Source organism: Vicugna pacos, chromosome 10, assembly GCF_048564905.1.
Source record: "Vicugna pacos chromosome 10, VicPac4, whole genome shotgun sequence".
NCBI classification, from domain to species: domain Eukaryota; kingdom Metazoa; phylum Chordata; class Mammalia; order Artiodactyla; family Camelidae; genus Vicugna; species Vicugna pacos.
The window spans coordinates 72226632-72238171 of record NC_132996.1 but is presented as its reverse complement, the minus strand read 5'-3'; the positions used below and the strand labels follow the sequence as shown (position 1 = coordinate 72238171).

Here is an 11540-nt window from a genome sequence, read left to right as displayed (position 1 = left end):
GCTCCCCTACCCCACTGCACGGTTTGGCAGGACTGCCCACCCCACTAGGGACACGATAGCACTCCGGCCTTCTCCTAGGACCAGCTTCTCAGTGGCCCCTTCCAGTGGGACGTTCCAAGGTGGGGAGGCTTGGGGGCCCCCTACCGCTGGACTACAAATTACAAAGCCACACTGGCACGTGGGAGGGCTGCTCTCCGGATGACAGGCCCCAAGCAGAGCGGTGTGGGGCCCACCCCCACCATCCACAAAAGGGTGGCTCTGGAGAATCAGACTCGTGGGCAAACTGCGTCAAGACACCAACCTCGTATACGGGGCTTTGTGGAGGCCTCTCCTGAGCTGGCTGGGGCGTGGGGGACGCGGGGGGCGTCGGCTTCTGGGCTCTGGCCTGCTCCTGAAGTGGGGAGACAGCGGTAGGCAGCCCATCAGTGACCGGGCCCCTCACGGCCTTGCAGAAGGTTGCGCACAAGCTGGGGGCACGTTCCTGCCCCAGGACAGCACAGACAACGCCAAGCAGAGACGGGGGCCCGAGACAGTCCAGGGCACATCTGCTCTGAAGCAAAGGTCAGTCACGTCTTCCCAAGACACAGGCCCCTGCTGCCACCTCAGGACCACGGGGTTTCTGGAACCCGAGTCAGGGCAGCCACGCCACCACAGAGAGTCTCCGCACACCTGATCTGGATGCTGAGATCTGGGCTCAGGGCTGACGCTGAACGGACTGAGACACTCGCAGACCTCAAAATGGAGTGAGTATATTTTGCACGTAGGAGGGACGTGAATCTCTGGGGGCCAGAGAATGGACATCCTGATCCCCGGGCCTGTGACTGTGTGACCTCACAGGGCCAGAGACTGCAGACATGACAAAGGCAAGGACCTGAGATAGTAGAGGATCCTGGACTTCCCGGCTGGGCCTGATGGCATCATAGGTCTTCATGAAAGGGAGGGAAGGAGGCAGTTGTGACAAATGTGACGACAAAGGCAGAAGCTGGATGGGGCCACAAGCTTGGGGGACAGGATTTTCTCCGGGCCACAGACAAGGAAGCCGAGGCTCACCCAGGGGCCCACTGGGAGCAGCAGGAGCTGGGGCTGCACCTCCCTGTCTGCTCTGCCAGGCTCCCAACAGGGTGACGTCGGAACTGCCCCGTGGGAAACCAGCCTCTCCGGAGACCCAAGCACAGCTCTCAACACCAGTGTGGCTCAGCCTGACCCGCACCAGCAGCACAGTCGGTCACATGCCCACGAGTTAAATGCCCAAGGCAAGCATGTTTCCTTGAAGGGGCTGGGCTAAGCCTCAGCTTCCAGAGAGACCCGGACCTGCCGCTCACAGCACAGAGGCACCAGGCCGCTGAATTCCATCTGAATCAGTTTTACAAGGACCTGCGACAGCCTCTCCCAAATCCGGCTGGGAACAGAGAAGTTCCTTCTCAGGCAGACACTCCCAAGACCGGAGAACCAAGCATCCACGGGCTCCCCCACCTGCTGGAGGGAACCAGACACCTGCTGCTCGTCTTCTGCCTCCGAGAGCTCCTCACAGCCCAGAGGGCTGCCTGGGCGGCAGGGCTGTGAGGACGGAGTCACTCACAGGGAGAGGGGACGAGGATGAGGTGGCAGGGGCCGGACACAGCAAGGACAACACAGCAAAAGCAACAGCAAGAGAACCTCAGAAGCAGAGAGGCTGGAGAACAGCGACTGAAAGCCTCCTCTCACCCTCACCCGCACCCTGCTGCATCTCCCAGGCCGCAGGGGCTGAATTCCCAGTCATACAACGAGGAAGGTGTTATTGGAAAAGACCAAGTTAGCAGGAAAAATGCTTTGTAGTGTATGAGTATGTGTGTGTCTGTAACAAGGAAAACTTACAAACATCTCACTAAAACCTTAACGGAGAGAGACCTTTAAAGGTTTCTAGCAACAAGGAATGGCGCGCGGTGATAAGACACACCCGCCATCACTCCGACTCTGCCTCCGCCGCGCGGGATGGAGCCTGTCCCAGGGCTTGCTCGGTTCACGTCTCCAGCACCCAGCACTCCCTGCGGAGGGCACGCTGACCTTCTCAACCTCCCATTCTCCCTCAGTGGGGTTTTCAGAGCCCTAACCACCCATCTAGGGGAGGAAATGTCCACAGATTTAAACGAAGCCTTTTTAAGTCTATAAAATTAGTTTACTTCCTAACCACCCCAGAGTCGTGGGGTTTCCACATCCGTCCCGTGGGTGAGAACACGGGCCTTGGGATGGTGAGCTGATTTGCCACAGGCAGCCCAGCAGGCAGGGGATAAAGTGGGATCAGGGAAACTGGACATCAGTCCACCTGGGACAGTTTTAGGAAGGAGAAAGTCCACACCCTCCTGCTCACTCTCAGCTCCCACCTCTACTTCCTCTGGTGGAAAAGCGGCACAAACACAAAGACCCAGGCCACTGAAGCAAGAGGTGCAGAAGCAAGCAGACCTGCCTCCTCACGGGGATCCTTCTGGATTCTCAGCCCTCCACTCAGGAAGAGAGCAGGTTCTGGAGGGTGAGGGGTGAGAGCAGTGACCGCCGGGGAAACACCCGGACGGGAGCTCGGCACAGGGCCTGTGGGCTGACGGCCGGGCAGAGGGAGGACCGGCCTGCAGTCGCCCTGGCACTCCTGACAACAAGACACTGGACACAGCTGACTGGCCCCGGGATCAGGGCACATCATCTGTCTAGTACCTGTGGTCAAAAGACTCGATGGCCCATGCGGCTGAAGTGAAGCTCCCAAGAGCACAGCCTAGGTGCCGGTTCAAGATGTTTTTCACTGAGAACTCTCTGGGCCACAGAGGAAGGAACAAGCCAAACCCGCGGCCCCTGCACTCGCGATTCACATGCAGAGGAGCACGGCCCGCACTCACGTCCAGCTGCCGCCGGGCCTCCTCCTGCTCCCGCCGCTCCTTCGCCATCCTCTGCGCCCGCTCGGCCTCCGCCCTCCGCCGGTCCTCCTGCTCCTGCTCCTTCGCGAGGTTTTCGAAGTTGGCTCTGATGTTGCTCGTCTTGCTGCTCACTGCGGGGAGGGGAGGCTCACGTCAGGCCTGGAGCACCGCTGTCCCCCGGCGCCTTGGGCCCGGTGGCCCGACAGGCCCCCACCCGGATGGGCCCCTGCCACCCTGTCTGCTGCACTCGCAGCAGGACGGTGACCAGCAGAGCCTTGCATCTGGAATCGTCCTGCATTCCACACGTCCCGGTATTCTTTACCACCGGACACTCACGAGGGGAAAAAATCCCCCTGAGGATGCCCCTGATAAAACAGTAAAAAGTACTGATTTTTAGTAAATCTCAACCCTTTTGTTAATTAATGTGACAAAATGTGCCCCTGGCGCGCACCACCACTGCCGCCTGGGGGCGCCCAGGGCTGCCTCCGGGTAACCATCTGAGCTGCAGGCTGAACTGACCCCTCCTGGAGCATCACTTTCCCTGAAATAGCAACTGACCAACTACAATCGAGACGTCCGGGTTCGGGGAGACCCTCTCTCCCAAAGGACGCGCTGAGTCTACTGCGCAAAATGCAAGTGTATGTTATCGCTGGGAAAACTCAAGCTTTTAAGCAAAAGCAGAATTCTGGAAAACCTGAGTCCACTACCATAAGGACAACACCCCGATTTTACTCAAAGACTGCGATAAGACTGATGACAACATTAACGAGTGCAGTTTGGGGGTTTTGTATAATGAAATGTGTCGCTGCGTGGAGGACCAGTGAAACTCGGAGATGAAGACCTTCCCATGACCCTTATGTGGTGTCACAAAGTCACGCTGTGCAAAGCAGACTCACCTTTAAGAAAACCACTGACCGGGGGGGTGGGGGTGGGTACAGCCCAGCGGCAGAGCACGTGCTCAGCACACTTACGGTCCTGGGTTCCATCCCCAGTGCCGCCAGTAAAATAAATACATAAACCTCAAAAAAAACTTCCTTGTGATGAGCTGTAATTAAAAAGACTCTGAAAAAATATATATCTACGCACATGTGTAACTGAATCAGTTTGCTGTAAACCTGAAACTCATATTGTAAATAGACTACATCTCAATAAAAAATAATTAAAAAGAAAAAAACCACTGACCAGCTGACTGCTGGACTCGGGCACCAACAAATATCCACAGTGATTGGAAACAGCCATTAAAATATTCTTCACTTTTCTAACGGCATATCTGGGCAAGTCCAGCTTTTCTTCATCAATCTGACTTGTCACAAGAGGCCGACGGAGCGCAGAAGCAGGGAGGAGAGCTGCGCCGCCTGACAGCGGGAGACGCGCGGAAACGCGAAACAGCGCTGCCTGGAATGCAGCAGGTGTTCTACACTGACTGTGCCTGGAGTGTAATCTAGAAAGATTCAGAAGCAGTATGTTGTGCACCTGAAACTAACATAATACTGTACAACTACCCTTCAATTAAAAAGAGCTACTCTTCTGCATTTTTTGGTTTGGAAAACATAGTTATTTTTTCATAGTATTATTATGTTAACATGTGCCAATTTTATTACTTTAAAATGTTAAACAAATTGATAAAAATGTTAAATTTTTCTGTTTTAATTCTAACACAGTAAAGATCAAAAGATATAATCCATATACACCAAAGTCCTTTGGGGCCTCAGTAACGTCTACAAGTGTCCCGAGACCACAGTCTGTGCACTGCTGACCCACGAGCATCTACAGGAAACAAACGGTCACCTCTGCTTCCTGCATCCGACTGACCCCTTCAATCACGTGTAGTATATTCCCCAACAGAACGACACTGCCTCTGGGCGTGGCCCACATTTGAACAGTCCGCCAGGAGACACACGGCAGGCGCCGGGAGGGCAGACTTCATGCAGCTCGTCCCGGCGGGAGAGTGAGCAGAGGAGGGGTCTGCTTTAGCTCAGGCACAGACGGCTCAGACCTGTCACAGCCACGGTGACTGAGCATCTCAAACGTCTGGCCAGGTGAGCAGTGCGGCATCTGAGCTGCAGGTACCACAGAAGCCTCCCCGAACCTGGGAGTGAGGAGGCCCTCTGGGACGTGCAGTGAACCCACCTATGCTTTGGGAAGCCCCCTCAGAGCAGACCCCCACTTCCAGGGAGCTGCAACACGCTGTGTCTGAAAGGGGCCCCGAACTTCTGCAGGGACAAACAGGACTTTCCATCAAAAGGGAACCAACAGCTGTCCCAACACACGCAGGACAGCCCCGCTCTCCACGAGCTCCACCTGCTCCTGCCCACACTCTGCCAACTGTCCGCCCCCAGCGCTGCCCAGGGCCCCACACACAGCAGGGCATCCTCCCAGGAAAGCCCACAGTGCTGTTCGGAGGGCTGCTGGGACTCACCTGCTTCAACAGGGACAGTCTTCTGGTAACTGGAGGCCACCGTGGCGACGTCCTCAAAGGTGGAAGCGTTCTACCAGGACAGGAAAGGCAAGATCAGGACAGCACCCTTGTTTCCTTCTGGGCCTGTGATGGCTTCTACCTACACAAACGCTGGAGCCTGCCTACATCTTCCAAAAAAAACCAACCAGAGAGCCCGAGGGTTTCCCATCTACCCATCCTGCAATTTAACAGAGGCCCGAAGCATGATGGTACACATCTGCAGGTGACGGCTCGGGTCGGTGCCAGAGGAGAAATGCACACACGGGGGCGAGCCCGTAGGGCACAGGGGTCTGAGGTGAAACCACTCTGCGGGAAGCGACGCCGGAGGGCACAAGTCATCGCACGCCTGGCCAAAGCCACAGGGCGCCCGACCTCGGGTGAGCCCCGAGGCCTGCCTCTGCTCCGGGGGTTACGACGCAGGCTCACAGGCTGCGACAGTGGACAGCTCGGGTGGGGTGTGCGTGGTGGGGCTGTGTGTGAGTGGAGGGAGGCAGTGTAGAGAAAATCTCTGCACCGTCCCCTCAAATTTGAGAAAACTGCTCAAAAAAAGCAAAAAAAAGAAAGAGAAAAGAAAAAGCAAAGATAAACCAACCATGGGTTCTTCCCAAGCTATCACCACCGAGAGAGGCCCCCAGGGGCCTCTGCTCTGTCAGGAGGGGGCTCTCGGGGACACACGAAAGCCTCCCCGATCCTCCGCTTTTCCCAATAAGCACGATCGATCGTAGTTTTGTTCTGCAGGGGACCCACTCTGTCACGTTAAAGGGACAGCGACAACTGTCCATGTAAAGGCTGGCGAGGACGCAGACAGGCTCCCAGAACCACAGGCCAGCCTGGTCACCGAGGGCAAACACTTCCCAGAGAAGCATAGGGGCTCAGGGTAGTTGCTGCTTTTCTGATGCCCACGACTCGGAGAAAGAAAACGGGAACTAGGACTGAAGCTCGGCTGGTTGACATCTGGAGCTGTGGGCAGCAGCCCCGAGGAGTGCACACCTTCCCCAAGTTCAGGTACAGGCAGCTCCGCGACAGTGCCAGTGCCGCAGGGAGGTCTGGTCTGCACAGCTGACCCTCTCCCCAAAGCGCCCCCTCTTCCACCGCCACCCGCCTGCCCTTCCAGGCCCAGCCGCATCCAGCGGGGTGCCCACAGCACCAGGGCTCAGGGCCGTCCTGCCTCCCCTCCAGGCCTCCACCCTGACCACGCCCTCTCCGCCTTCCCAGGCACGCCCCCACTCCCGCCCAGCTCCCGCACTGCCCAGTGTCTGCCAGCGTCTGCCATCTCTTTCTGGAACCACCTCTAAGCCCCGCTCCCACCAGCTGTCCACGGGGCCACCTCGCATTCCTTCCTGCTGCTTCCAGAGGGAGTCCTGTGCTCCCAAGACACCACAGCACCCCACCCCAGCCCCCAGCTGCCCACTACCTGCCATGTCTGGCCAGCTCTCCACTGAGATGTTCACAGCCATCTCTGCCATCACCCTGGGGGCTTCCAACAAACCCCACAACCCCAAAGCCTCTCATTCCCAGCTGTGTGGTCCCCACCACGCTGCGCACTGCCTCGTCCGTACCATGTCCCATCACGCCCCATCACCAAGACCTGCTTGCCAACTAGAACCTTTCTCTCCCCACTGGCCACCCTCCTCCACAGGGACCCCGCTCCCTGCGGTCCAGCCTGGCAAACCCAAGGTCTCAACCTCTCCTAGGACCTGCCTGCCAGGAACCCCTCACCTGGTTCCACTATCCACAGGGACGACTGCAGACCTGAGTCCCAGCAGCACCCCTCCCCTCGAGGGACGACCTCATACCAGTACTGGGGTCCAAAATCCCCCGCACACAGTTCACTGAGACCCGAGCAGTCACCTCACACTTCTAACCTCGGGCTTCCCAAGTGCACCACACAGATGGCTAACATCACCACTGACAGGAAGCACACTCACCCCTAGACAGAAACCTGCACGCGCTCCCGCAGGAAGCTACCGCTCCGGCTCAGCCACAGCGGGGACCCTGCCCTCCAAACACAGCCCAGGGTCTCCCCACCTCCCTCTCTATGGTCTGGGTTCTCTTCTGCCTTGAACAGAATCACCCTCTCAGCTGACCACTGACCAGCTCATTCCAACCATGGCGGGGGGGTGGTGAGGGGGAGCAGGTCCGAACCTGCCAACTCTGGGGTTCCCCTACCCACATAGCCAGCTGGCCTCCCCCAACTCCCCCAACCTCAAAAAAATGCCCCCACCAGGACATCAAAGATGGCCACACCACTCACCCCAACAGGACCCCCACCAGCAGCACCCCTGAGCACAGGTGACCCTCCCTCTTCCTCCTTGAAACTCTCCACCCTCAGACCGGCAGGACTAGACGTGTGGCCCTTGCTCATCTCCCAACACAGGGCAGGCTCCCCTGGTTCCACCTGCACCTGTGGGCAGGGGCCAACCCCCGCCCCCACAGCACAGCCCAGACTCGCCCACAGACGACTCACCTTACCCACACGGCCTTTCCAAGTCCCTCAGCTCGGCGGACAGCCCTAGCACCCACCTGGGATGGTCCTGCCTCTTCCCTCCTCCTCACCCCTCAGACCGGGGGGCTCCACCGCCCACACTCACTGAGGTCAGTGTTTCTCTCCCTCTGCCACTAGCCCAGCCCACCCGAGCCTGCACCACACCCCGATCACTCCACTGAAGCTGCAGCTCACTGATGAAATGCAAAACCTTACAGGGTCTGTGGGGCTCCCTGAGATGGGGGCCCTGACGAGCTTCTCTCAGATCTCCAGCGTCTGCAGTAAGGCCCATCCCTACACGTGCAGTCGGCAGCGACCCTGTCCCCACACCCGCACACACACAGCGCCTACTCTCCAGTCTCCCCGCCCCTTTTCTGGCCAACTGAGCTCAGACCTGACCCCCTCAGGACACCTCCCGGCCCCTCGGTCAGAGCCCTGTGCCCGGTCACCCGCTCCCAGGCCCACACGGCCACGCGCTGGAGCCCCATCTGGGCAGCCTGAGGGAAATATCTCCACGAGGACCAGGCTTGAGGCCCAGGACCTCATGCCAGGCACATGGCCGGACAGGGCAGCCTCCATCCTGTTCAGCTGAACTGAGCAGAGACAAAAGCCACAGCCAGGTCCAGTGTGGACCGCCCCACACCGCCTGTGAGTCTGGTCCTCTGAGACGGCTGGACTTCAGACTAGAGAGACAGTCACCAGGCCTGCGGCCGACTGGCTGGCTGAGACTCGGAAACCAATCAAGAGTGACTGGCTGGGGGAGGGCGTCCCCGGGGGAGAACGACTGCGAGGAGGCTCGGGGGTCTGGCTCTGGCTCTGGGTGGGTGCTGTCCGGACCCCCTGCAGGGACACACACGTCCTACACCTGCGTTCTCCAGGATGGTGGCCACCACCGCCTGGCCGGCGTGACCAACAAACTCAGTTTCCACTCTGGTTTCCTGCTAAGAAATTTAATGCAAACAGCCACAAGTCCCAGTGGCATTCGTGTTGGCCGTGGACTCTAAACATGCAGGTGGTGGTGGTGGCCCAGCTCTAGGCCTGCCTAGCCAGGGACACCTCCACTATAAAATGTACCCGCCTTGCAGCCTGGCCTCGAGGGGTCCAGGACACTGAGGACTCAGCAGATGGAGCCCAGCACACGTTAGCTACTGGCACCCCCACAGTGACAACACACCACAGACTGAGACGGCCACGCTTCGGAAAACAGAGACCATCCGCAGAACAGTGATCCCCCCGCCGAGAGCAGCACAGACACCCGGCCTTAGCCGCAGAAGACACGGGGCCCTGGCTGTGGTACACTCACCTTATCCATCCGATCCCTCTGCACCCCGTATTTCCCGCCGAATCCTTTGGAGTAGTCTGAAATGCAACATGACACGGCACTTACTCTCAGGCCCAGGTCGAGGCCCGGCGTGGTGCTGACAGCAGAGGCGTGCACACAGACCCAGAGACGGCCCGAGAAAACGTGCCCGAGTGACGGACGACAACATCAAACCAAGAGCCCTTGCTTGCGAGGCGGGCTTGGTTTCGGCCCGCGGTGCTCGGCAGGCAAGCAGGTGAGAGGCGGGACAGAGGCGTGGGCGAGCCGTGCGCATTCTCCCGGGGGCAGAGGGTGCGGGCGGGTGCAGGGTGGGGCGCCCCTCCTAGCACAGTCTTCCCCAGCGACAGCCCACTCGGCTCCTCCTCCGCTCCTGCTTACTGGGCTCTAAAAAGAGGCCCAACTGCAGGCTTTCTCTCGCTTTTTAAAAGAAAACAGCTCCTAGGAAACTCTACCAGTGAGATACTTCTGTCAACACAGATCTACATGACAGTCACACTGCCAGGCAGCATCAGTGACACACAGAGCCAAGGCCACGTCCCTGCCGTCCGCGGGTCAGTCCAAGGGGACCCTTCCCCAGCCCCTGACGGGGACGGGAAGCCTAGACTCGGGCCTGTAACATCAGGAAAAGTGCGGGCACGGCTCCTTCCCCAGTTCCGTGTCCTCGGCTCTGACGGTCATTAAATAGCCGCTCTGAGGAAAAGCGTGTCTGTCCCTCGGGCTCCCAGCACCCACACCTAGAAATGTCCCGTCCAGTTTCAGCTTTGTGTAGGTACTGTTCGGTTCTGTGTGAAGAAGTTATATGTAGATGGTGCTCTCAAGACAAAAGGAAAACCAAAACTAAACCCCAAAAATACCTCCCACCCTGGGCCAAAAAAAAACACCACCACAGAGGAGACACAGAACACACCTGCCCCAGGCCCCTCGTGGCCACCAAATCTCTGGCCGCAGGCCCGTGATCTGGCCGAACCAGACACGCTCTCCTGGTCTCAGAGTCAGGAAGGCGGCTCTCGATGAGAGCGGAGAACTAGTCCGGTCACAGGGCCAGGGTGACATGTCCTGCAAACTGAGGCCACCTTTTACCAAACACACATCCCAAAGTTATGGGAGAGAAGAAACTGAACGGGAAGAAAGGGTGCAGGTTAATACTGCTCCCAGCTAACCCTGGGGTGGAAACACCCGAGTGCCCTGCAGGTGGCAGCGGGTGACTCGGAGGCCGAGCCCAGAAGTCTGTGCTAGAAGTGCGGCACTGGAAGGGGAGGGCGGGGGGTGGGGAGCACTGTGCCTTGCTGGGACTCGTGCTTGGCCAGTCTCTCCTTGTAATCAAACCCCACAGCACAGGCGTCCTGCCTCTCGGACTGAACACCAAATCTGCCTCCGAAACCAGCCTTATAATCTGAAAATCCACAAGTGACAGGGAAATAGAAGTTTGGTTAGCAGCGTGCAAGCACGGGCAGGAATCAAACCCCTCACTTAAGAGAAGACAAGAGCTCCTGCCAAGCTCGGGGGCTGAAGGCCCAGCTCCCGTCTCCCCAATGGGCAAAAGGGGCTCAAAGGTCAAATAACAAACCTAAAATCTGAACACGCCAACCAAGACCTGAAAGCAGGTTAGGAATTGTGTTTGAGCTGATTTAGGCAGCCTCTCCACGCTCTGAGACTTCTTTCTAGGGTTTGACCCACGCTGCAGACAAGAGCACGCATCTCCGTGCACGTGACGAAAGTGACACGTTATACACACACCCCACTTCCAACCTGCTGGCGGCAAGAGTGGGTGGGAGCTGGGTACCCTCAAAGGTCCTCCCTCCCCACATCTACTCTCCGAGGGACGGGGTTCTGGCAGAGAGGAAGCATCTTTCGCAAACTGGCAGGCGTCTGGGGCTGCACCGCAAGGGAGGGAAACAGCCTTAGGAGCACGGCAGTGGCGGCTGGGGCTTCAGGACACACTGGGCACGGGCGGCTTCTCACTGCAGCTCCGGGGGGGGGCTATCACTCCACGGGCGGTGGGGTGCTTTCAAAACCGTGGGAGGCAGAGGACAACCTCCAACGGGGACGACACAACAACACACCACAGAAGGACAGCGAGACCAGGCGTGAGTGGACTGGAAATGAGAACTTCTCCGAGGCCCTCGATGGCGAGCAGCCCAGGTGAGTGTACCTTTCTGGGATTCGTGCAGCTGCAGTTTCTCCTGGTGGTCCCAGCCGAGGGCACACTTGTCTTGTCTGTCGGTCTGCACACCAAACTTTCCTCCAAACCCTTTCACATAGTCTACGTGCACAACAAAAGGCCACAATCTAGTATTAACGGGCAGCCTGAGTAATAGGGAGAAGGCAAGTTTTCACCAAAGTTAAATCTACATGATTCACTAAACCCACCCTTTCTTGGGTAACATTAAGACG

The 11540-nt window shown here is 58.1% G+C and overlaps 1 protein-coding gene across 5 annotated transcripts in view; it reads right to left on the bottom strand.

Moving 5' to 3' along the window:
* Nucleotides 1-11540, bottom strand: part of CTTN (cortactin) — a 32569-nt gene that overhangs the window by 4276 nt on the left and 16753 nt on the right. For 4 of the 5 annotated variants that reach the window (XM_072970505.1, XM_072970507.1, XM_072970506.1 and 1 more), the window contains exons 10-15: nt 11299-11409; nt 10429-10539; nt 9129-9184; nt 5302-5371; nt 2865-3013; nt 302-391 (exon numbers count right to left, since the gene is read on the bottom strand). In XM_072970505.1, the coding sequence (XP_072826606.1) occupies nt 302-391; nt 2865-3013; nt 5302-5371; nt 9129-9184; nt 10429-10539; nt 11299-11409 (587 nt within the window). The remainder of the gene's footprint in view (nt 1-301; nt 392-2864; nt 3014-5301; nt 5372-9128; nt 9185-10428; nt 10540-11298; nt 11410-11540) is intronic. The other variant, XM_072970509.1, reaches the window with a different exon arrangement.